The sequence below is a fragment of the Calidris pugnax genome, unplaced genomic scaffold (assembly GCF_001431845.1).
Source record: "Calidris pugnax isolate Ruff unplaced genomic scaffold, ASM143184v1 scaffold127, whole genome shotgun sequence".
Taxonomy (NCBI): domain Eukaryota; kingdom Metazoa; phylum Chordata; class Aves; order Charadriiformes; family Scolopacidae; genus Calidris; species Calidris pugnax.
The window spans coordinates 1,521,655-1,548,822 of NW_015090883.1; the positions used below are offsets into that span (position 1 = coordinate 1,521,655).

The 27,168-nt window shown below is 45.9% G+C and overlaps 1 protein-coding gene across 2 annotated transcripts in view; it reads right to left on the reverse strand.

Annotated features, from left to right (window-relative positions):
- Window positions 1–27,168, reverse strand: part of LOC106890936 (chromosome unknown open reading frame, human C14orf37) — a 71,732-nt gene that overhangs the window by 17,665 nt on the left and 26,899 nt on the right. For both annotated transcript variants that reach the window (XM_014947072.1, XM_014947074.1), the window contains exon 5: window positions 2,534–2,565. In XM_014947072.1, coding sequence (XP_014802558.1) covers window positions 2,534–2,565 — 32 coding nt within the window. The remainder of the gene's footprint in view (window positions 1–2,533; window positions 2,566–27,168) is intronic.

Below are 27,168 nucleotides of genomic sequence, written 5' to 3' on the forward strand. Positions count from 1 at the left end.
CTCAGCACAGGTGCCTGGAGGGGGGCTGTGTGTCTGCACCCCCTTTCTCGAAAAAGGAGGTTAGTGAGAACACAGCTAAAAAGACTGTATCTCTGCGAGGCAATTAGGGTGCCTTAATTGGGTGACCTAATTAGCACAGCGTGGGTTTTTCTATTTCTGGAACTTTGGTGCTGGCGTGGGTGGTGAGGGGAGACTGGAAATGGCATTTTAGCTGCTGCCCAGCTGAGTTTCCATAGCAGAAATCACTAGTTTTAACACAATGAACTCCTGAGCACATCCATGAGCCTTTATCATGCCTTTTCCCTTTTACAGGCTTCCCCCAACAGCTGGACCAACCATTTCTACCCCAAATGCTTGCAATGGGAAGCAGATCCAGGACCTGTTCTCCCAGCCCTTCTGTGTCACGCAACCCAACTCATGAGGGCTTCTGCACTTGCCTGAGAGGAAACCCCATTTCACAGCCTGCTCCAAAGCCACATTTTCATCCCTTGCCCATGGGGAAGATGTAGCTCTTTTTCAGGTCCTAGAGATGCTTTTAATATACCCAATCCATGGCCACAACCTTCCTGGCTCTGCTGGACTTGAGATAACAGCAACACAGGACTTCAGAGGAACCTCATGTCCATTATTCAGCATGCCAAATGCAACATTTGAACAGTGTTTGCAGGAGACTGGACATAAATTTGTCACTGATCCATGCTTCTGGTCCCACACTCCCCACACCCTTCCCTCTCCCGGCACGGCAGCCCTGACAGACACAGGAGGACACATCTCTTGGGGATGGGGCCGTCACATGCCAGGATACTCTTCTGGATGAGGGGATTGAAAAATAGAGAGGAGAGGGCTCTGCCAACAGCAAATGAGAGGGGCACATATTATGACTGGTGCTGATACACTCATCAAGGAAGAGGAAGAAAAGGGGTGAGCGGGTTTATTTGGGAGTGGTGTGGTTCACCAGCATTCCATGGGGGATCAGGGAGTGGTTTTTCTTGGGCTTTTCTAAGGGAAAATGTGAACAAGGTAAAAGATTTGCCTCCACACACCTGCCGTTCCCCAAAGGAAGGAGATGGCTTGGGGCTGAATCTCTCTGAAGTGGACACTTGCACATCCCCAGTTACACCAGTGCTTGTGCTGGTCACTGCCATGCAGCTCAACATCTACCTGCAAGAGGTTCAGGCTCTACAGAGCAACTCTGTTGGAGACTGGAAGATGCACACAGCCACCTCTGCAACGTGGGGAAGGACAGAGGTAGCCAACAAGGTGCCCAGAGGAAAGAAGTAAAAGCTAGGGCTTTGGTGAGAAGATGCCTGATGCCCCCACACTCGTGTTGTGCTGGCTCAGGCCAGTCTGGCATGAGCAGGTGACCCGTGCATGCTACATTCACTCCAGGCACCCAACTGCCTTTTACCTTTGTCAGGAAAACCATTCTCTGTCCTCTCAGCATTCGCTCTGGCTGAATCCCAGGCCAAGGTGCTCTGCTACGAGCATCGCTCGTACTAGACATGCCTCCTTCCTATTGTAGGCAGAAAAGCAACTCAACGAGCGCTGGGCAGGAACCCACCTTAAACCCTTCCACTCCCCAGTTCTGGAAAACAGACACCCAGACCCCGTCTCTCTGTTCAGGCTTGATGATAAGGTGCTGCTGAAATTTGGTAGGGATCACGTGGGAAGGCTGGGCTCACTGGGTGACAACCTACTTAAGCTTAGAGATGTATTTTCAGGGGCTGGAGTTTCTATCAAGTCATTACTCCTTGTGGTGGCTTTTTGGGGTCTATTGACTCTGATCCTGCTCAAGAATTTTCAAGCCCTGTTGAGTCATAAAATGTTCTTATCTTAAAACACTACTGTCACCTCATTTCTACCTTCATGGCTTTGCTGTCATCAACACAACATTTGGAAGGCTTCACAACCGTTTCAAAATGTTAATATTTGCCCTAGGGCAGCAGAGCCTAAAAAGCCATCACTGCCTGTGGCTGGAACAATGCTTAGTTCCATGCACCATCACCCTGCAACGCCAGGGAGAAAAGATCAGGGTCTGTTATTTTTTTCAGTCTTCCTGTGTTTGCTCTTTTTCCTCCCAAGAATTTGCAGCTCTTCTTGCAGGTGGAGGCAAGAAAGGTCTCATCGAGAAGTGGTGGCACAGCACGCAGCCTCTCACCAGAGAGGACCACGAGATCCTCTTGATCTTGGATCTAGAACCAAGCTTAGGACTTAGAGAAAAGGGGTGGAGTTAAGTTACAGGGCAATATAAAAAAGTAACTCGGAAAGTCTGAAGAGAAAGTGATTTTCTAGTGCAGAGAAGCCTACCCAATACTGCTGTCCCTCCTCCTGCTCTTAGTTACTAATCAACAGGGATGTACTGTGGGTTTACACCACTCCATACAACAGCAGCATCTGGTTCCTTGCCTCCCAGAGAAAATTTTAAGCCCCTTCTCAATTGTCTTTGTAGAGATAATTAACTCCAGTGACAAGAGTTTGTTCCTGCAAGTAAAAATGGGTTTGCTTTTAAAGTAATCAAAACAGAGACTCCTACCTTATCTTTCAGCTTCTCCATCCAGCTTCTCACTGAAAAATAAGACAAAAAAAAAAGCTGTAATCATGTTACTTACGTTATATTAATTAGTAACAAATGATAATGATAGTATTAAAATAGACACTAATTAACTTGACAAGCTGATAACACTTTTCATTAGATTTCCTCTCTTCCCATTCATGAAAAAAAGCAAATGCAGCAAATCAACAAGAGAAACTCTTCAAGTGAGTTGCCTGTGCGATTCACATCTTCAGAGTGACTAAAAGAGGAAGATAAAAACCAATTATTTCAGGTTTTTAACCAGCACTTCCCATACACACAGTGGAATGCCAGACAAGGAGAAAACCTGACAGCATGGCTACCTCCTTCCACTGGCCTCCTCCACATAGACGTTCCTCCCTCTATTTGGCATAGCCTGCAACGATGCTTAAGAAAGTATTATTCCCTGTCTTTTATTCCCTTGCTTTTCTGGAAGCAGCCACTGCCTGCTCTGGGAAGTCACCAGATAACACGTGAGGACTGGGATAGTATTGTGGGTGCTAAATTACTAAATCAAGTCAATTTATGCTGCCATCATAGGGACTTTCGCTTCCTAACAGTTAATGTTAAGTCAGGTCAAATATCATACCTGAGAATTACAAGTCTTTAACGGCATGTACTTTAGGGTGAAATATTCAGCTCATCTCAAAGAACTGCAAAGGCTTAGCAGTGGGTGCACGACCCATTAACTCCACAGGTGAGTGGATTCGTCTGCGCTGCACCGAAGGCAAAAGTCCCAGCCTTTGAGATATCCACTAATATTTTAACCAATTCCTGCTCACAGGTAAGAGGCAAGCAAACAGTTAAATGTTGGGGGGTTTTCAGTGTATGGCAACTGTGTTTTAAGCCCTGGTCAAGGATCTCTGTTTCTCTGGGAGGCACAAGGAGATGCCTCCAGAATACAGAATCACAGAATCCCATGGGGTTGGAAGGGACCTCTGGAGATCATCTAGTCCAACCCCCTGCCAAAGCAGGTCCACCTAGAACAGGTTGCACAGGAAAGTGTCCAGGCAGGGTTTGAATGTCTCCAGAGAAGGAGACTCCACCACCTCTCTGGGCAGCCTAGAGGTTTTTATTATCCTTGGAAGAAAAAAGATTCAGATTAGATCTCAGGAAGAAATTTTTTACTCTGAGGGTGGTGAGACACTGGAACAGGTTGCCCAGGGAAGTTGTGGATGCCCCATCCCTGGAGGGGTTCAAGGCCAGGCTGGATGGGGCCTTGAGCAACCTGGTCTCCCTCAGTCTTCTCTTCTCCAGACTAAAAAGGCCCAAGTCCCTCAGCCTTTAATACATTATATCCCAGATGTAACACACCATTTATGGAGTGAGACCCTATTTCCAAGCCTACTTTCTCGTAGAAGCTCCCTTCAAAGCTTGCATTAGCAGTGTCAGAGCCTGCCTGTTGGCACATGCACGTGTCCCACTCAGAGTAACCACCCCACTGAAATGAGAGCCTTACAGTGAGCGGGGAGGGCGCAGCAGTAGGGCCACCAGTAAATGGCCTTTTTATGTCTCAGATACAATACAGAGAAGCACAGCAGCCAGGAAGTAACAAGACTTAGCCCAGACATCAGCATTACTGTATTTTAACAAGTTCAAAATGACTTGAATGCTCCCCTTTTAACTATTACTAACGTAACGCTTTCCAAACAGAAGGATCCCTAGGGGTGAAAAAGTGTGAAACAGGCACAGGCACGTACATGCAAACCCACTTATTTCTGACAGGTAGCTAAGTAAAAAAAGGAGTAATCGAGAAGACACACACCCACAGCACTAGAAGAGGACAAGAGGTCTACTTTTATCAACTCATCCCACCATTAGTCCCATCCTGCACGGTCTAAACCATAGTAAACTCAATTCATGAAGGTGCCATCACCATCATCCTCTGCCAGTGCGAGCCTGTGTGCCTTGAATGTCACTCCCCATGTAATACCAGAGAGGAAGGAAACACATGGTTCCCCTGGTTTCTCAGCTGGGTTTCTAGATGTAACCCTAAAACAAACACTGTCTCTAAACATCACCTAGACTTTCAAGGAGAGCCCCTACGCTGCTGCCTTGCTGACAGGTATGGGAGAGACCAAACACTGGGAAAATTCACTTAAAAACACAAATATTGCAAACCAAAGGCATTCATCCCAAAATTCTTGCCAGAGAGCCTTCTCACGACTCTCGTGCTGAATGTATTTTATTCCAGGCTCCCAGGAGGAGTGGTGATGGTGACTCACGGCCACACAGTAACAGCCCCAGCTTCAAAATCACAGTGTACATGTGACAGCCACACAGGTACACATGCTGTGCGTGCACAGCCACTTAAAGCTGCTGTGATGCTCGGTTGGCCCCAACTCAAGCTAAGCACAAAGCCTATTTTTACGTGTCTTTCACAATAATTACACAGGGTTGGTGATCTTGCCAACAGTCGATCCACTTCCTTGCAGCTCAAAGACAGTGTCTCTAAAGTAGTAATTAACTCTGGAGTATTTCTGACAAGTCAGAGGCAGGGGCTGATCTAATAATATTTTACTACCTATTTTCAACGAACACAAATTCTGGCTTCGTTCCCCTCTGCTCTACAAAACAACAGCAGCACGTCCATTGGGACCCACACACACTACAGGACAATTCTTTACTTACTCTTTGTACAATTCCTTATTATTACAACCAATCTTGTTTTCAGCCTTGTAACACACATCAGACACCTTTGTGAACCAGCCTAAGCCACAGAAAAAAACAACCCAAGGTGATTTCTCCTCCAGACTGGACGCCTCTCTGGCTGGCTGAGTGACAGCCCCTCACCTGTGCCAGAGGAAAGTAATGGTCCCAAATTCGGGAAGTTAAGGCAGCAGGAGGTCAAAAACCTGGCTGGCCTTTCAATGTGTGTGGCAGCAGCAGGTCAAGCTCTCCTGGGCAGAAGTGGAGAGCACGGAGCAGCTGCAGCCATGGTCCTGGACATCCTGGCTCTGTCTCTGGTCAGGCTGGGGCCATGACAAGTCAAGGAGCACCAGATTCTCATACTTTTAATGTCACTAATGGACAAAACTGTTTTAAGACCTTTGAGGAAATGACAAGCCACTGTGTCATTAAAACCAAGCGCTTACTGCTCCAATTATTTACCCATATGTGGATGCTACGGGGTGCTGGTAGGAGATAAAGCACTTTTTCAAGTTAGAATTGATATCCACGCTAAATGGCTACCATCAATTAATTCTGAAATTCAGGCTCTAATTATGCATCATTATCTATAATTAATATTCTGAACTTGGTCTTGGAAGAGGAACATTGCAGATGGCACCTCCTCATAAAAATGTAACTCTTTCCAAAAACACTAGGGGACTTGCCATTGAGGCCAAGCAAACAAATAGCAACAAATACTCTAGTCCATGGATTTTTCATCATCTCCTTTTTTTTTTTTTCCTTTCCTGATCGAGTGTCCTGAACAAATGACAACGGTCCCTGGGTATGAAATTACTAACAAGTGTCTGCAATGCTGGCTCGTCTTCCATGGCATTTTAAGGATGGCAACTAGTCCAAACTCTCTGCCTTGGCTTAATTTTGATCCCTTGGTTTGATGGGGAGCTGAGTTAGATGAGTGCAGAGCACTTCAAAAACTACATACATAACCTGACATTTCCCCAGTGACTTATATAATGTCTGCTTCTCTGTAAATTCATTTTAAATAACCTATAGCTTAAAATTAAGCAGGTCAGGAGCACGAAGGAGGAGCAGGGTTGTCCAGCACTGGCGTCAGAGCAGCCCAGGATGAATTCAGACAGTTACAGAGGCACCGTGCTATTTTTAGTCATTTTTACCCAGCTTTCCCCTTGAAAATGTGCAGCCAGCTATTAAGAAGCTAACTAAAGAAGTTGGGCTAATTTGCAGAGGTAAGCAGCAGCCCGCGCTGCCTGCCTGGCCCTTCCTTGGAGGAACCTGGTTCAAAGGGACAGTCAAAAAGCCCCATGAGTAAAAACTTTTAGAAAAGTCTGGGTTTTGCCAGATGCAGGCTGAAGGCTTAAGAGAGGCAGCAGGTGACATTTGAGGGTCTGTGGTACATGGCACTGGATGTTCCAACATCTCCTCTCACCACCGAACTCTTCAACCCCATAAATCCAAAAAACCCCTTGTGAGAGATGGCTCTTGTGTTCCCATCTTTCTCCTTTCCACTGTGTCCTACATCTTTGTACCCCCAACACGAACAGACTCAGCGAGTTTCCCCTGGCTGCTCATTTGGTTTTTGCAGAGCTCCTCTTTACAAAGGGGGTGAGATATAATTTACAATGGAGAATCAAAGCAGAAGAGGCTTGGGAGCTGCCTCCAAGTTCAGCTGGGAAGATCTTCTGACAACAAATCGTTTGCATGATTCACATCAGGGAAAAATCCAGTATTTGTCACTTCTGACCAAAGAAAATTAAAGTAAGGTATCATGACAGACCATATTCACTGCAAGGCTAAATCAGTCTGACACTGTCCTCCTAGACCAGAGTCTGACCTCTTGGTGCTCTGTTCACAGATTTCACAGCACCCTCAGCTTATGGCCCTGCAAAGCCTTGCTGCAAACAACTCACCTGAAACGAGGGGGATGTTCACTAAGGCCAAAGATCTGGAAAAAGCACTCGAAATTTTAACTACGCAGTAACTCCCATGGGTACTCTGCATCCCCACCACGGAGAAAAGTGGTTCCACATGTACCGTTACCAGCTGTGCTCTCCTTCCCTCAACCCTTATTGGGTGCCTTCACTCATGATCTCACTTCTTGTTGCTGTTCAGAGAACTGTCCACCTTCAGATCATTCCTTCTTTACTGGTCAGGTCTCTTGAACCCCCTTTTGCTCTGGACACTCGCTGGGTGCCAGAGGGGGGCTCTGCCTTGAAACCCCACCATAACACAACATCAAATCTCTCCCCAAAGGCTTTTCCCCACTTCCCTCACCACCCCCCGCTGAAATCAGGAGCACAAGTCCTCTGGGCTTCATGCTTTGCCAACTTTTAGTAATCCTAATTGCCTAATTATCCACTCGAATGCGATGATAAAGCTGCTTAATAATTCTGTTCACTTCTCGTTCATTCTCTCCCTTCTCAGATAAGAAAATGCAAAGACTTTACCTTCTGGTGGAGATTTCAATCAATAATTCATACCCTCTTGCCATCATTTCTGCCTCCCCCTTCCCCCCTTGGATGCACTGCTGCTTTATCTTGTCACTTTAGTTTCATCTTATCAGCTTGTTTTAATCCTATTCTCTTTTTAAACCATCATCTAAAGCAATTCTGGTTTTCCATGGCAAAACCAGCACGTTATCGCTCTGCCCCGTGCATCTCGCTGGATTTTCAAATCCAGCATTTTACATCTTCATTCCACAACTTCATCTTGATACTGATGAAGGTACATCCAGCACCTTTCCTTTTAATAATTCTCCACTGTGACCATCAGACCAGTGGTGAAAACATGGCATCCAAGGTCCTATACACTCCCCAAAGGGCTGAGAAAAGGGCTGAAAGACGGTTTTACGGTTAAGCTGGAGCTCAGGTAACCTGACTTGACCATTGCATCTGTAATTCTTCAAATGCATTAGGCTGAGAGAGCTGCACCGAGCTTCATTCTGAGAAATCAGGAAACATCAGTCACCCCAATATGCTGAAGGCATGAAAAGATTTTGATCTAGTGGCTACTGTTAATTGCTTCCACGTCTGTCTGAGATCAGAGACATCCCTACCTCAGGAATCAGAGAAGCTGTTTAAGGACTGCAGCAGATGACAGTCCCCACCGCAAGCGATCTGTGGGTCAGACAAGAGGCTGGAGGCAAAGATGGATGGAGCCAAGGAGCAAACAGAGCATCTCTTTTTGAGCACTGGCAACGCTTGCTTTTGGGTTTTCTCTGCCTTCCCCTGGCCAGGACAAGGTCTTTGTCCCACCCATGGCTACAAAGGGTGGCTTTGTCCCACCCCTGCCCAGTTGCAAGGCAGAAAAAGGCCAGCTCAGCAGGTTTGCAAGAGTGGAAATTGTAAATACGGAAGGAGAAGGCTTTCTGTAGGTCATGGTACAGTGAAACATAACTGACCTCGCAGCCAATGCAGCTCAGCACAGCTTTGCCACCACCTTTTTCCCAAGGATAATTTGCCCAAGAACAAATTAATTCACTTCTTCCATGCCCGGCCACTTCCCTGCTCTTCCCGTTCCCCATCATGAAATGGCTGGGTTTGGCCCTGCTTCTTCACCAGCTAAGAACTGGTGGTGGTCAGGAGGAGTAACCTTCATCCTTGAGGGTTAGACTTTGCTGGAGATCCCACTGCCAGAGCAGCTCCTGGGTGAGCCTCTGCAGTGAGAAAACGGGATGTTACTGTCCTCTCAAGCACCCTTCAATCTCTGTTACGTACGTTTGAGCAAGAGATTTGCTATAGTTAGTTCTCCTCTTCCCTCACCCACACGCACAATTCCCAAGCTGTATTCCTTGTTCCCACAAAGGAGAGCCAGTTAAAGTGTGAAAAATAAAGAAATGATGGATGACTTTAAATCAGTCTATCTACACCAAGCAACCTGCCCTATTATGTTAGATTTCATCCCCTTCTCTTACAGGTGAGGCTTTCTTTTAAATGAGACTAGTGAGAGCAATTTTGCAGAAATGCCCTGTGTTTCATCTGCTCAGCTCTGACAAGTTAATGGCACACGGCTGCATCACCTCCTTTTCCTTAAAAAGCACAATTGCCAATTTACTTACCAGCACAAATAAATAATACAGAAAATGGCACTTGGCTGCAAGGTGGCACATTTTTAATTCCAGAAGAAAAAACTATACCTACTTGATGGGAATTTTGATGAATACATTCCCCCCCCCATGCCCAACTCAAGGAGACTCAAATGGCCAGAGAATCAAACAAATGTCAAACTGACAATTACTATTGATATTTTCAGGAAAAAAAATTTCAGTAGGGCAAACTTTGAATTAACAAAGTGAATTTTAATAGTTACCAAGCAACTTTCTCATATGTTAATTGTACTGACTACAACCTTTTCCCTATCTGCCCCAGCTCCAACCCAAGCCTGGCTGTACACTACCACCTGCCGTGACTGACCCTCTTCAGAGAGGGGAGACGTGGGAGGACAACTCAACACGCTCGCACAGAAAGCAGAAACTAAAGTAAGCTTCGTAACTCCTTCCTTGACCTTATCAATCCTTTTGGGACTGCCTTCCCCATGGCATTAGGTCAGGTCTCTCCATTTCCTTTTCCCTTGCACTTTTTAAGTTGTTTTTCTCCTTGATCTGCCCACACCGTGTAGCCACTTGCTGAGCTTCTGTTTTTGCCTTTCTCCATAAACTCAGTTCTTCCATGCTGCCTTCAAAACACTAGTTGGCGGAGACAAACTATCTGTTTCTCCCTAAGTGATCCCAGAGAGGCACAAGATGTTAAAACAAAGCCAAGGTAGAAAACCTCTTGGTATCCTGAGAGCAAAAGGCATCAGCAGGATGTTGCTGTGAATCAGCTGCCACAATTTGCTGTACGATTAAACATTTACTGGCTCACACCGTGTCCAAAAGCTGGGTGTGCTCTGGGAGAGGAAATGCAAACCTTGCTTATGGAAACAGCAACACCTCCTCTGGACCAGGTTCTCCACCACTCTGCCCTGGCACAGCTCCTAGAGCAACACACGGACTCTACCAGCAGCAAGAACCTGCCCTGCTTTAGCTAATGGGTTTTCTTGTAGGCTGAAAATGTTCATGTGCAACAGCTTTCATTCACGACATACTCACAGTGCCCATAAAGGATTTGGAACATAAAGGAGTCCTAAAAATTGAACTGGGATGCCTTAGCTGCCAGCTGGCTCTGCCACTTGTAGATACACCTCCTCCTCTGCAAAATGCATGTCATCACCTGAAAGGGGAAAAACTGCAAGACTTAAAGTATATCCCATCAAACTTCAGGCACTTATCTGAGATGCCCAAATTAAAAGTCTATCTACCTTCAACTCCCAGAGTCATTGAGAGAGAGACTGGCACCTGCACAATGTCACCAACCCCACTTCGGGTCTGACTTCTCCTCTGAAGAATCCCTTCTCTTCTGCTGGGTACAGACATATGAGCAACTCCGATGCTTCACATAGAGCCTCCAGCTCCTGCACCAAATTGCCCAGATATTTCCAAACAGAAAGTTTCACCTGGGGAAGGTGCAAAGCATAGAGACAAGATGGGTAAGGATGAAGGAGGAACCATCACTGCGATGAAGCCAGAGGACCTAGAACGAAGGGCACACAATACCACTATTGACATGTATTGTGACTTATTGCACACAGAAACTGCCTGATTCCTGCTCTGACTGTGATATTATCTCTGTCCCTCCCTCTGTATTCCAGCCTCTGAACCATTAGTCTGACTGAACCAAGGAGAGAAAGAGAAATACCTTAAAAACTCCTAAAAAGACCTAAAATGCAACGGTTGCTCTACAACATGAAAGTGCCACAACTGCAAGATCTAATATCCTGAGGGTGAAAGCAAACACAGCCTGGTCTCACTGGCAATGGTGAAAATATCCATTCAAACTACAACCTCTGGGTCCCCTTGGATGAGACACAACAGAGAGCAAACCCTGACTTGGGTCCCAAGGGCTTCCAAGACATGCCAGAAGGTCTCACGCCACATTTCTTCTTCAGCTCTTCTCCAAGGGAAGCAGAGGTAGAACTTTCAAGCCATTTGGGGTTCCTCTTATTGCTCTTTGGAGATTTTAAATCAATTCTCTGGGTCACGGGAGTGGGGGGTTATTAGGACTCACCTGGTCCTTGCAGCGAGCAATGAGGGCACCTGCACAAGTCCATCCCAGCCCACCATGATTTGGGCTGGAGAAGGAGGACCCACAGAGGGACTTCAGCTGGGTGGCTGAGTGGCAAAATTTTAGAAGAATTCAGAGTGCAGGGATTAGCAAAAACTCTCTAGAGATGGATTATTGCCCTGAAAAAAAGCACTGGAAAAGCCCATGAAGGTTTTCCTTCATAGGACACGTGGTTCTTCAATTGCTGCTTTTAAGTAGTAATATTTGGATAGTGGTATGTAAATAAGTAGCACACAAAAACTATCTTAAAGAGGTTATTAAATCTGCAAAGTCAAGGCTCATGAGTAAAGAAACACCCCATTTTGCATGTTCTGCAGGATACCACTTCTAATTGCCTATTACTTTTTTTTCTCAGAGGTCTCTGGTAAAAGAATTATTGATGGCTTATTTTTTCCCCTCTCTTCATACACTGGAGCCGGTGAACTCCTTTAGCTAAAATTTTCTTTAAAAGTCCGGGGCAAGCACCATGGAAAAATTTCAGTCCAAACAGTTACAATTTGGTAAAGTTTCCAAGATAGTTCTTGATAATACAACAGAATATAGATCCAACAGATTTAATGATTGGCATGGGTTAATTATTGCCAGGTAAGCCACAGGCATGTGCAGATTTACAGGGCAATGCCTGATGGGGGAAGCATCACCCTTCCATAGGAAGCACATCCCAACCTTAACGAGAGGTTTTTTAAAATGCTTCAAGGTAGGCTGAGATCCTTTGCTGGCCATTTCCCGATTTACAGCAGCCAAGGACGCAGCCCATAAATTCTTCCTGCCTTCCACGGGCTCTGTGTTGTGTTTGCAATCTGCCCGAGTCATCTTGGGGATCAGAGAAAACAAAGCCAGATAAGTAACGGTGCGGAGCCGCTCTGCAGCGGTGGGGAAGCTCTGCCATCTGACAACACCAGGAGCCAGGCTGCAGAAATGGTTGAGGGATCTTTGCACTTACATTAAGCCAATCTTTTAGCTCTTTCTGGCACCAAGTCCCCCTGAAACCACCAGTGGTTTTGCCCAGACTCCCCCTGAAGGATTTGACCCCATATATTCGTAGAAAAAGAACATGGAATGGAAATTGGTCCCACGCTACCCTTTAATGCCCATTTTTCAACAAGCCTATTTTCCGCTCCATAACCCAGTACCCTTCCCCATAATCTGGGAGAGACAGATACATTTTTTGCAAATTAAAACGAAATGTCAAGTGGCTGTGATGGGAGGAGTGAAAAAGCCAGAGAAGCTGCAGATGGAGAGCACCTCACGCATCCCTCTGATAAACAGCATCTCCTTTCTGCTGCAGGACCGCAGCAAAACAAGGGTCACTGTTATTTGACTAAATGCCTTCCAAATCTCCAGCTGAAGCTGTGATTTTCCCCTCCACAGAGAGGAGAAGGGCATTTCTCCGTGCGGCTACTCAACTCATTCAGCCTTCTCTAAATGCAAGCCACATAGACCTTCATGTCCTCCTGATAGAGCCCGCAGCCTTATCTGCTTTAAAGGATCAGCAGCTAAACTGCAAAATTTCTTTCAGTGCTTCAGTTTGTCTGATATTAATCAGGCTCCAAAAAGATTCTTGGTTTGCTTTCTTCCTTCCATAAAGAACAAGCGCAATATTCAGGATCATTTTTTCCAGGGGACACTGTAGAAAGGATTTGCCTGCAGCAAGCAAGGATGAAATAGGGTCTTTTCCACTCTTTGTATTTAAGAAAAAGAACATATTTTTCTTATTTCAAGTTTTTATTTCAGCTGGCAAGATGCTGCACTCATCATGAAATGACATAAAGATCAATAAAGTACTAAATGGTTGGAAATCAAAATGATGGAGCTGACCTTTAAAGGAAAAAATAGATATTGAACTGTGTTTTCAGCAAACAATTATTCTAGTAATTAAACCACAAAGCCCTGAGCATTGATTAGACACTAGAAATAAAATCTGATTATCTCAGAGATTCATTTTCATGCAAAGACTTAGGAACACGAGCAGACTGAGCACTGCCCAGTGTTAGTCACAAAAAAAAAAAATATATAAATAATGCACTTGGCTTCTATTTGCTAACAAAAACAGTCTGATCCCACATTCCTCTTGCATCCAGAACTGGACATCGATTCCCACTGCGATTCAAAGCTCTTGTGATGAAAGACCAAATGGGAACTTAAGGTTCCTGATGCTGGTTCGATAGCCTTGCAATTGACTTCTTGTATAACCACGGGCAAGTAAATTAATCTTTGTAATTCCATTTCCCATCCTTACCAGGGGAACATTAAAGGTGTAATACATAATATTTAGTCTGCCTTTTCTGTTTCTCTTGTGAGTTGCTTGTGTCAGAGCCTCTTCCTACATATTTTAATAGCCCCTACTGTAACATCTCCATCTGGATGTGATGTTCTAGAAGTGAATATAGTACATATACTAAATCAGAGTAAAATGATCTTATTCAGAAACAAATGCTCTTTAGGAAGCCCTTATTTTAAGTATCAAAGTATCTAGGGTGCTAAGGCAAAACAAATATATTCTCCTTTCCCTGCCTTCATTAGCATCCACTCAGACTGTATTACCTATTCTTGAAGACTTAACATGCAGAAAAGTTTTTAATGAGTGTTTACAGGGAGAAGCAAGTTGTCAAATAAATATAGGATCAAAATGCACATAAGGCCTTACCTACTGTCCACTAAAGATGACATGAACCCGACCAAAGACTCAAATACACTGTATATTATGCCCAAAATGGTCAACAGCCATCTCTACTTATGGTAAAATTCACAACTGTGAAGGCTGAAAGTCTGTGAAGCAAAACATTCTTATCCAGCTGGGGAAGAAAAGGAGGAAAAAGTAATAGTTCCATTAGGCAGGTGAAGAACGTGAATGGGTTTTCCCCAAAACTGCCCCAGCCACCTGTAACGTTCACAGTAGACCTATGGGAATGGGCCCTAAGGAAGGCACAAAGAGGGGAAAGGGAATGAGCGATAAGCAGAGCAAAACCGTGGGGAGAGAACATGGAAATGGCACGATCTTCATAGAATCATAGAATTGTCTAGGTTGGAAGAGACCCTTGGGATCATCGAGTCCCACCATCCCCCCTACTCTACACGGTCATTCCCTACACCCTGTCCCTCAGTACTGCATCTAAACGGCCCTTAAACACAGCCAGGGATGGTGACTCCACCACCTCCCTGGGCAGCCTGATCTTACGAGCAGCACAGTGATTTTCCACTGTGCTTACACTTCCCAGTGATTTATTCCTGCTGTCTACAAATGTCCTCTGTCACTGGCAGATTTTATCCCCTAAAACCCAGGAAAACTCCAGAAATGACGGCAGCCTTTGGAGGGCAGGTGGCTGAGAAGGTCGCAGGAGAGCTGGGTACCAGGAGACTGCTGATGAGACCGCGAGCTCCAGGAAAGCCATGGCACAAAAATGCTTCGTGCCTGGAAGTGAGGCAGACGGGGAGGTAATGACACACAGCACCACGCCAAGGCAGCGTGAATGATGCCTTCTACTCGCTGTGATGCATTTGGAATGAACACCGCCACCCTGCATTTCTAGCATACTGAGAAGTGGAGGAGGGAGAAGTCTTCTGCGTGCATCACACGAAGTCAGGTAAGACCAGGCTGAACCAGAGACCACGCAACAGGATCCGATGCGTCAGAAAGTGTTACTACGGCACCGACTAAAATAAAATGTAATCCAGAAAAGTAATTCTTGTTGTTCCAGGCTCCTTGGTGCCTATAGGAACCAGAGTGGGTGTGGGCAATCATCCTTCCACAGGAACAAGGGTGGTGGATCCGTTCGCACCAGAAATCAGTCCCTCCAGTGGGAACGTGCTTCGTTCCCAGCATCTGGTAAGCTCCATGTGGGGTCTTTAAATGACTTCCCAGGAAAAGGGGTTCAGGCTAAGGAACATTTTAAAGTGATTTTGGAGTTGAACAGTCACCCTGAGCTAAAGCTTTGTCCCTTATCATACGCTGTACCCAACACTGCAGCAGCCTGAATGCCAGAGGAGCAGAGGAGCTTGCTTGGAGGGTCAATGCTTGGCAGCAGCAAGATACATTTATAAAGTACCATCAGATTGCAACAGAAATCACATTGTTGCTCCAACAGGCCAAGGCACACAACAGTATCATGGGAGGACGCTGAGGGCTGGCTGAGCTTTCATTAGAGCCAACTTTAGCAGCCTTATTCAGGCCAAAAACGCTTGAATCGTTCACATTATATCACTACCTACTCTTCAGATACTTTCCCTGGGCCAGAGGAGAGCTGCAGACACCACACTCTTGAGGAGCCACCCTGGGGTGGTGTTCCAGATGTGGTAGTGTCTAACTTTGCTTCTGAACTATATTTTAATTGTTGCCCTTTGATAGAGAGTGTGAAAGCATAATACTGATGTGCTGGATTTCTCAGGCTCGCACAAGCCATGGCCAGCAGTGGAGTGAGCACAAGGAAAAGCAGGCAGCACTTCTCCATCAAGGCTCTTGACCATGCTGTGGTTTGCTGATGAATACAAATTCACAACTGTACTGAGAGGATGATGCAGTGAGGAAGAACAACTTGCTATGGGGAGAAAATACTGCCAGTGACAGCACGGAGAGCTACTGGGACAGGGTGCAGAGAGGGAAGAGGCTGCTCTGATTGTCCCCAAGCACTCGTACGGTGAGGTCCCACTCTCAGCTGGCTTCTAGGTGCTACCACGCCACCAAAGAGTAAAAAGGGAGAAGACTTCTTCCCATTCTTCTCCAGGCTGGGCTGGCCATAGGACAGGTCTCCTTGGCAGTCAAGTCCACGGAGGCACTTAGGGATGTTCCCATCCAACACCAGATGGATGTGAGGAAAGATCCCAGAAAAGCTGAAAAATAAGATAAGCCCTAGTCTTCCAAAGCTAATTTCTGAGACAAGTTGCAATTATTCTGGCACCGCAAATACACACTTGCACCAGTATAAGCTGAACAGAAATCACTGCATAATTTGAACAGCAGTGTTCAAATTCCCATCTCAAACCAGAGGAAACAGCTGAGCCAGACTCACGTTAACCGAGTCCCTCCTGGTTCAGTGCTTCACCTCTGTGGGCCATTCCCTCCTGGTGATTTCACTGCAAGAAGCTGGAGACTCACAAGTGGGTGACAGGAGAATATCTCTGTAGGAACACAACAGAGAGTGCACTTTCCTCTCTGTCGCTGTCACAAAGTCACACTGAAGCTTGTGCCAAGCTCACGGGGATCCCTTCATAGTACAGAAGTCTATTCCCAACCCTCTTCCTCCAGGAGCTTGGGTGTGTTAACAAACAACAACTCTGCCTAAGATTTGGCCAGTGCCAACTGCTTCATGCACTGCTTCCCACTGGCCCACCCTAAACCCACGTCGCCTTGCTCAATCCTACCTTGGGTATCCAGGTCTGCAAGACAGACAGAACAACCCGTGGATGCCACGGAGATGTAACTAACTCAGAGCCACCAACCAGACAGGGCTGGGGGGGGGGCAAGAGTGAAGTCCTCTATCCCATTTTGTGTTCCTGAGCCTCAGTAACGGCATCACTGCCACGGGGCAGTGTTTTCCTCACCACAAGGAGATGAGAGGCAACGCCTGCAATTTTCCCAGCTTGAAACTAGCAGCCTCATGTCGGACTGAAAAGGCTGAAGTGGCTCTAAGCGTGGGCTGCACAAGATGCTGGAGGATTTCAGCAATGGCATGCTGGCAGAAGTGCACTTCAGTGCTCTCCTCCAGCTCAGCCTGCCCAGAGCAGGGTAGCGGGAGCCGTCACGGGCAGCACGGGCAGGGACGGCTGCTTTCAGCAGGCGCTGAGCTGATGCCTGTCTGCAGAGCAGCGTTAGTGCCCTGGCAGCACTCACCACTTGTCAGTCCTGCCACATCTCACAGGCTGCCTTCTGCAGTGAACAAGCCCGGGTTGGGATAATTGAAAGCGGCGCCCACTGATTTATTCCGCTTCAAAGGCATGACATGCCACCTCCTGGGCATGTGGTCTATGGAAGGGAGGAACTCAGAGTATGGAGACGAGTGAAAAAGAAACAGTTTTCCTCACTTTGAGAGGTTGGAGGGAGGTGAATCACTAATTCATGGTATATCCTAACACAGGGAATCATAGTCTCGCACTTGGCACTAGGAACATCTCAAACCTTAGCATGTGCCTCCAGCCCACGATACTCACCAGACCCTTAAGACATGTCAAGCCCCTCCCTACTGCTGGTTTCCCAACATCTTTCTCTGAGTTGAATTCACCTTCCCTAACGGGTAACAAAAAGCCACATACAGGAGATGAACACAACCTTTGTGCTCAGACTGTCTGAGTGCTAGGATGCAAAATGAGAAACCATCTTAAAAGGAAAAGCAAAAGACACTTGGCTTTTTCAGCTACAGCAAAGGCTGCAAGGGAGCAGCAGCACAGGGTAAGTAAATCCTAGTGTGCAAGCACCAGGACAGGAAGAAGAGCTATAAAGAGGAGGCAGTTAAGCTAAATAATTGTGTTGTTCCAGGAACAAAGGGACCATAGACACTTGAGACTGGAAAGCCAAAGGCTTCTCATTATCAGAGCAACAAGTCTCCTCTCATAACATTGGCCAAACCTCAAAGTAGCTCTGAGATGGAGTTTGCTGGTGGAAGAGGAGAGTATGGTAAGCTGCCCATCACAGAGCAGTGATGTGTTCCCCAGCATCTCAAGTCAATGCATGACAGCATGGTACAGCTGCCCGTCACAGAGCAGTGACGTGTTCCCCAGCATCTCAAGTCAATGCATGAGAAACCCTCCCTCCTACTGCTATGCATCAAAGCTTCTCAAAATTGCCTTTTGCCACCCCACAGAGTGAAGCTCAGGTTGGGCTGCCCCTGTTGTTGGATGGGCAGGACAACAAGAAGGGATGTAGCTAAAATGGAGGATCAAGAATCTATTAACACAATGGAAACCCACCATCACAATGGGCAGGGGAACTCACAAATATTACACTGGTTTGTTCCAGAACAGCAATTATGGACTTCCTAACACACCAGGACTTCCCTGGCCTTAGACAAGACACTCTTAGAAACCTGTGAAACTCTCCCATCGCCACCCATGGGAGTCAAACTCAGTCTCGATCAAGCTAAATCTCTGCAATATGCCAGTTAATGCGGCTTGAGGATCATCTCCATGACTATAATAACTAGGACAATCTGGGAAATTTACTGCCAACCAAAATGGTGGCTCTGACCATCTTTTGCGTTGTGAGAGTGATGAAGGGAAGATGCTGTCCAGAAGGGATCTGGGCCATCAGGAGCCCTGCCGAGCACCCTAGGGAAGTCACTTCATGTCTCTAAGCCTCGGATCCCCTAATGCAGAGGAGGGTTAATGAGATCAGCTGCCTTTAAGAAGCATTTTGCACAAGACCCGTTCTGCAGAGGGAGCTGGACACTATTATTTGTAGAGCCTATCCTGGAGCTGCACAACAAGGATAATTACTCAGCTCTTCTATTTCTAAAGAAGCCAATGCTTTGCAAGCATTGGAAAATGATAATGTGTTGTTTGCCATAAATGCGGTAATTATATCTAAAACTCTTCATTAACATGGAAATGACAAATAACAAATTAGAATCAAGCATCTACAATTAGGCTAAAAATCCATAGCAATTTATTATTCTTCACAAGAAATCATTTTTCACATCATGTACTGTGAATGAGGTCTCATTATGTAATGATATTCAGTTCTTCCACTACTTTTCAGCTTTATTAATTGCATTCACAACCGTTCTCTAATATAAGCAAGCAGTGTTATCTTAATCTATTGACTGGGAATCCAAACTTGAAAGCACCGAGGGGATGTAATTACAGCCAAATGGAGGCACTAAGACCCAAAGCCAGTGGAGAAAGCAGAGGTAAAATCTGCAAATACCTTCAGCACAGATATGATTCTGTTCCAGCTGAGAAGAGGAATTTGCATTTAATCACAAAGAGGTTCAGACCAGCACTGAGTTCTTCTGCCAATCTCACCCAAAGTCCTATTTTACTGTCATAACAAAAATTACCTAGGTGACACTTTCCATTCAGCTAATAGCAAAGCTTCTTATTGAAAGTTGGGCCACGAGGCAATGAGAGTTCAAAGCCAGCGGGTATTTCTCAGTAATAATGACTGAGACACCTGATGGCAATCAAACCAAAATGGTTTCACTAAGCCTGCACTGGCTGAGAAGAAAGTGAGTTTGACAGACAAAAACTCTCCTAGGAGGCAGAATGGGAAAGTCCCAATGAAGGAGCCACAAATATACTTGGAAGACCAAAGGTAGAGAAGGCAGCACCCTTTTTAGCTTCCACAAGGGAAAATGGCTGATCTCAAACACTTTTAACACCAAAAAGTCTCTGAAGGGAAATGCTTTGAAGGAGAGGAACAATTTTGGTTACTGCAAGAGACTGGCAACTTCAAGGTAGGACCGGGCTTTTTTTTTTCAGCATGACACCAAATTCAACCCCAGGACAAGCAGCCCTGGATCCATGGGGCTGACAGTGTAGAATCATACTGGCAGGACTCAGTATGGAGTCCAAAACTCAGTACAGGAAACTGGAACAGCCACCACCACCACCACCCTGCAGCTCCTGGTTCCCCCTCAGATTTCATCTACTCCCCAGAGAGATGCCCTGGCTTGAGAGAGAGTAAACTCCAAACCATGCACCAGCCCTACCTCCACATCCCCCTGGCCTTGTACCTTCCACCTAGGTCCTCAGACATTCAATTTAATTCCTGTGGAGTGGCTGTTCCAGAGAAGCAAAACCTCTCTTTCCTCTGCAGCTCCTATTAACGGTTACGGGCGAGGCTTTGCAGACAATGAATATCCCAAAATTTTGGTGAAGTTTGCTGCCACCCACTGAACCTTGTAAAATCATCATCACCTCCCAGACGGCTCTGCACAGCCCTGCAAATGAAAGGGTTAATCTACCCTCAGACTGTCTGTTATCTGCATTTTCCATTTATTCTACATATGGCACAGAGCACTGTTCCTGCTGGATTCCTGTCTGCGTGACTTCAGTCTCCGTGGGGTTTCCTGCCACCCCCAGCAGCTGCACCCGGTGCTGTGGCATTCTCCATCCCAGGCCTTCTGCTCAGAAATGAATGGATCTGGTGTTTCTCCAAGCAGATTAAGATAATCTATAACAATTTACTTACACTGAAAGGGCATTACCCTGATTGGAACTGGCCAGAGACCACTCTCTGATTAGGACAGTGATATGATGTGGCTTTAAGAGGCATTTTGGAATACGAGCGTCTCTGAACGAACTCCTGATTTTGCTGCCATCATCTGTTCAAATAATGAAGAAATGATTTGACGGGCGAGAACTTTCACAAAATTATCTGGATAAAGCTTCCGAGCTTAATCCGCTTTCAAAGTAGCAGCAAATGTTTATTATCTAAATGCTGATGGCCACTCTGTGCTGCTCAGACCCCAAAGCCCATGAAACGGGCCAGAAAGTTTCCTGTTGACTTGACAAGTGTTGTATCATGTCAGACCTACAGACAAAGAAGGCACTGACAAGCCCCATGGAAGGAATAAATAGAGGATACTTTTTAAGCTCATTTCCGTAGTGGCCTGACTGCTCTGTGATTTTAAAGGACAGTAGATACGCTAAAGAACTGAATTCACATGTGCAGGCTTTCCAACCATATAAAACTACTCCTCCTAAGACCTCCAGGTTCTTGTCAGGTGATGGGAAGTGTCAGGGTACGTGCTCCATCACGCAGAGACTCACTTGCACCCCAAGCAAATGGGGAGATTGGAGATCTTAGTCCAAACCCACCATGGGAGACTCTCATCTTCAGCCTGGAAGGTTCGTAGGACATGGCATTACCCACAAGGTAAGAGAATGCCACAAAGGTCAAAAAAGACAAGAAGCAGCAGCAGGAGAAGGCACTATGAAATATTTAGAGACCTTTGCCTCCCGGTGTACAGATAAATCTCCACGTTACATGCTAAAAGTAATCAGCCTGGAGAAAGACACAGGCATTTCATCAGACTTCAGGCAGGGGGCTGGTCTCTTATCTTCCAACAGGTCTTGCAAAATCCTGCAAACAAGTCAGTGAGCAAACTCTAATCTCAAAGGCAATGTTAATAGCCTTCCCTGACAAGGAAATTGTTATCCAACAGCATATTTTAGAAATACACAAAGCCAAGAAAAGGTTGGAACCAGAAGTCTCTTTTGTCTCTTTCTAAAGTATCACACACGGTCCATCGGTCAGGAGAGCGCTGGGCCTGAATAAACTGCATTTTTTTAGTTTATAGCTGTGAAGATTCTGCACAGGGAAACCCCTGGGGAACAGCTGCCTTTTCCACAGCACAAACAAAACCTCTATGGGCCGCTGACAATCTGCAATTCTTTGTAGGTACAGAAAACAGTGAAACTGCAGAGTACTTCCGAAACGTAGTTCTAAACATAAATTACTGGCCTTATCCTATAATGTTGTGAATTGATTCACAGATTTAGGCAATTACTGATCAAACCTAGTTAGGAGTTTGATCGACAGACCAGATGAACTGTTGACTCAAACCAGTTCATCACAACATCCTGATTTATAAAGCTGTCCCTTGACTGAGAAATGCTATTTGCTCACATTTATTTGAACTTGAAGAGACAGGGGAGCTTAAGTTTCATTTTTAAAGTCCGTTTCTAAGACATAACAAACAGATCTATCAAAGCCAAAAGAGCAACAAACCACGCATTTCCATATGAGCTGCTGGACCCATAATCCAGGTGGTTTTGGGAATCCACAGGCAATTTATGCATAGAAGAAAATTTCCATTCTAGTATCTGTGAACAGTGAACAAAAACCCTGCGAAACAGAGCAAAGCAAACCTATCTGGTGCCTTGCTGAAAATGCCATTACTTTCTGTATTATTGCACTAGCTTTTCTGTACTGAGGACTCGAGAAAAGACCCTGTCTGTGCTGCAAGCAGGAAATTAACTCAGCCCAACAGTGACAACAACTGCAGGACAGACCGGACCCCCCAAAAATGTGCAGAGTCCTCAGTTAGGGATAGGGATGGTATAAACTCGCACTGGTGTCTGCACTCAGATGCAGGTATTTGGTCCCCGAGTTAAATTATCAACAAAGTCACACCTCTGATTTCAGTATAAAAATGTTTTAGGGGGAACCTGGTGAATCTGAAAGACACTGTGCAGATAAGTGTCTCAGAAGGTACTTTTACTTATTGAATCACATCTCCCTGCTGACACACAAAATCACACACTTTCTGGGGTTTCTGTCCCTGGAATACGGTTAAGGAGGAAGCTCATGCCAAAGGAAGAGAATGTAAGAATGGCTGTACTGGATCAGCTTAGCCCCACATCCCATCTTGGAAGGTGGATGCTCACAGAGAAGCCTAAATGCAGGGTAAACACACACTTGACACCTCCCTGCCACACTCTCCAGCCTGTGACAACTTACTGCTGATCTGGGGGTCCCAGCTTTCCTCTTCAGCTGGCTTCAATAGATGGTTTTGTCTCAGCAACCGTCAACATTTTGTTTAGGAGCAAAATATGATAAAGGGAGGAAGAGAAGGAATTTCTTTTTAATTATTTCTATACTTGTGACAGCCGAAAGGCCATCTGAGATAACACACTCATGTGATAAACACTCTATAGACTTGTAAAGAGAGACAGCATCTACCCAAAAGAACCTAAGTGAATACATCACCATAGAAAAGCATCTATATTGTCCTGTCTATGAACACCAGGCACAGGACGGGCAAGTGATTTGCTCAAGGACACATAAGGAAAAAGCAGCACTGCCACTAATTAAACATATGAGGAGACTGGGCTCCACTTACAGCCAGCCTAGGTCAGACCAAAGGTCTGGCTGGCTTGGCAAAGCTGGCAGTGACCAACAGCATCCGTCCAGGAAAAGCTTTTCAACAGGACAATCACAGAATGATCATAGAATCATAGAATGATTTGGGTTGGAAGGGACCTCAAAGATCATAAAGTTCCAACGCCCCTGCCATGGGCAGGGACACCTCCCACTAGAGCAGGTTGCTCAAGGCCACATCCAGCCTGGCCTTGAACACTTCCAGGGATGGGACAGCCACAGCTTCTCTGGGCAACCTGATGCTCCCCTTATACATCCTGCGGGCACCTGGTGCTGTGTGGCTCAGAGACCTGTGGAGCCAGATGCAGGGTTTCTGTTATTTGAAAGACTGGGATGAATTTTTTCCTCTGTGAAATTGCCTACCAGAATGGAGAAGCCAACGTGCAAACTGTGATCATCCTCAGCATCCTGTGGACGGGCGTTCTCCGATCTTTTCCAGATGGGCAGAATGGCACTGAGTATTTAGGGTCAAAATGACAGCTGTTATTTTTCTCTCTGTTCCCTTGTTCCCCCACATCACACCAGACCACTGTTCCTAATGTATCATCCTCCCCTTCCTCTCATAAGGATTTGGAGCAGAGGATTTGCTTTAATTTCTACTCTTTGCCAACAGACTCCCCAGTTCACCATCCAAATTCACTCTCTTATGGTGACAGGGCTAACAATAAAAATAACTCTCAGCCTAAATTCCCCCCTGGAACTTAACTGTTCCTAGGATTTTCTCCAGGATCTCTTTCAGAAACATTATCTACAGTTCCCTACTCACCCAGCCATAAATAAGTCCTATTTTCTTCCATGACTCAGCAGGGATGTTTACTCTGAGCATTAACACCCACTCACCCCAAGCTTAGAGTGACTGTGGAAAAAACCTTTGCATCACAACCCAGGACCAGGGCAGGATGGGTTCCTTCAGGACAGGATACAAAAGTGGACACTATAATCAATGCCTTGAAGCAGATTTAGCTTATATTAAAAATTAACAGTCATAAAATCATAGAATGGTTCTGGTTGGAAGGGACCTTAAAGATCATCAAGTTCCAATTCCCCCTACCATGGGCAGGGACACCTCCCATCAGACCAGGTTGCTCCAAGCCCCATCCAGCCTGGCCTTGAACCCCTCCAGGGATCGAGCATCTGCAGCTTTTCTGGGCAAAGAAACCCACCTCCAGCTTAGCTATTACACAGCTGCACACGCTTACAGGCAGGCAATGTCTATCGGAGGACCATATCTTTGCCTGCTAAACCCCAAAACATCTTCTAAATCAACAGCATATTATTTGCACTTAATAAAATCTAGCCTTCACAAACAGCACTCACAGGAACATGCTCTGGCTACGGGAGAGCATGTATAACCAGAAAGCATTGCTTCGTTGAGGCTATTCATTTGGTCTAATGCTACACTTAACCCTCTACCCAACAGTCCCTACAACCAAAAAATAGAAAGAGACTGTATTTAACCAGTTCTTACAGATACAGAAAATAACAAAACTCAAGGGGACAATATTTTTCTGACAGGGTATTTATACCGAATCCTACCTTATCATATTCCAGGACTTGTTTATTGACAGTTGTGAGGCAAGCCAGAATTAAGCAGGGCAAAGTGATCCTCCCTACCCTGTCCAAGGCTTACTCAAAGGAAGAAAAGGGTTCTGCCTGGACTGGAAGGGCAGACGCCAAGGTCTCTCCTTGATCCTAAACCAACGCACACGCTCAAGTCTGGGTTTGGGGACAGCTGTGTTGAAAGGGAACAAAATCAGGGCAACACAAGGAGGGCAGTCCCATGCCAGGTCAATGGGATGGTTTGAGGAAGTCATCCAGGGCCCTTTGAAATCCTCCACTGGCCTTAGACCTCTCCTCAAGTGTGCAAAGAGAAACATCAGCTCAACTTGCATGTGCAGCAAAAGCGCAGAAGGATCATCACGATGCCATGTGTGTCAGGTCTGGGTTCCTTATAGGGCCTCGGAGCAGCATCGGGATCACTTCGGCGTGGTCACCCATAAGCTGGTATGATGGATGCAACAGCATGTCCAACTTAAGGGGACAGTGACAGGAGCACAGCATGTGACACTGCTATACAAAACGGGGGGTTCCTTGGGGACACACGTTGTGGCTGCAGAAGGGGTGGCCAGGAGGACAGAGCTCAGCCCCAGCGATTGCATCGAGCCCCTTTGCTAAAAACAAGCATCCTCCCACCGCTGCAAAACCGGACTGTGCAAAAGCCTGGGTGGGAAAGTCAGCCAGAGAAGTCAGAGGGAAGCGGGGGGACATGGGGAGAGCAACCTGGAAAAGGAACAAAACTGGAGAAATTCTTGGCCCCGCTTCACATTAATAAAGCCTCCAGCGCAGATGGCATTGCCTGTATATTAAAATAAATGACAGGCTATCAGGGAACCGCCTTGCTGAAACCCTTTATTATATCCCAGGCTTGGATGAAGCTGTGATTAGAGTTATTCAAAAACAAGGAGGAAAAAAAAAAGAAAGAAAGTAAAAGCCTCTAGTAATTCTCCCCGTATCGACCTCTCTCTGTGATTAACGCTGATACCCAGCATTTTTGCAAAACAACAATTGCTTGAGGTTTGAGGCAATTATTTTATTGTCAGTCAAAATCTAAGCAATTTACTTATTTCCAATACATGTTCCTAATGCAGTTCAGGCAGGGCAGGATTTGTGTGTGTATCAAGAGAGCATCCTTCCAGGGAGGAACCCAGATCTCCTTTGATCCTCAAGCAGTCTTAATCTGAGCGAAGACCAGAGGGGAGGTAGGTTTAGCATCAGTCATTTGTAGTTTGTGCTGACCAAGCAGAGAGGAAACGTATCTACAGTCTCATTAGAAAGGAATATTATAAAACTATCTTCTCAATAAATTACTCTCTCTCTCCCTGCTACTCATTGCAATGAGCTCCTTTCTGCTCTTTTTCTCTTATCGGCACTGCAATGGAGCCAACATTTTAACCCAAAAGATCAGCCTCTGACGCAAATCCCCGTAAGGAGAGAAGCAATTCAAGGCCAACGAACCTTCGCAGTCCCTCTCTCCATTTTTTTTCTTAGAGGGCTGAAATGGCATGAAAACAGACAGATCTTTTGGACTGTGGTAGAGACCACTATTAGAAAATAAATGTGATTTCTCCAACATAAGGACAAGTCTCTTTTTAAAAGACAAAGGCCACCCAGGCTAGCACATAAAGGACAAATTAATAACTCTCACCCAGGGAAAGCTACTGCCCTGCCTGTGTCCCTCACTCAAGCTAAGTGATTACTAAAATCCAAAGGGAGAGAGGGCTGAAAGCCATCTCCTCCGCCTAAATGGAGTCAAGTTTTCTGACATGTATAACCTGAAGGAGAGAAGAAGAGGCAAAGCACACTGAGATGGGATACACGTATACACTGAAATTGCAGACATGAGGGGGAAAAAAAGAAAAAAGGATTACTGCAGATTAAAAAGAGAGGGAAGACACAATGATTTATACTACAGACAAGGGAACAGACAGCCGGTGCCAAGGCAGCTGACAGTCTAGAAAGATGCCGGCCTCACCGCCCTGTGCAGAAACCCAGATGGTGCTTGGTCCTTCTCAGCACGGAGCTCTGCGCAGGCTAATGGACCCTATCCTTTAATCCAGGCAAAAAAACCAAGATAAATTGCTCGGAGCAGCAAACGCCAAGCCATGCTCCAAGGCAGACACATCCTGCCTCTAAAGGCTGTAGTGAACGGATGGATGGAGGCAGACAGCTGGAGAAGGTCAAAAACGCTCAGCCACATGCTTGAGTTTTCCAGTTACGCTTTCTTGGCCCACCAAGAGCAACTGGAGGTGCAGGCTTCCAGAAAAGCTGTTAGAAGGGGTCCTCCTGTGCTGCAAAAGCCCAGGAGCTTGGTGCTGCTGCAGGCTGCATTTCCCTGCTCCCCAGCAAGCCGGGAAGGCTGAATTTGCTCAGCTATGTTCTGCCAGGCAAATTGTAGGTGACTGGTGGCCCAG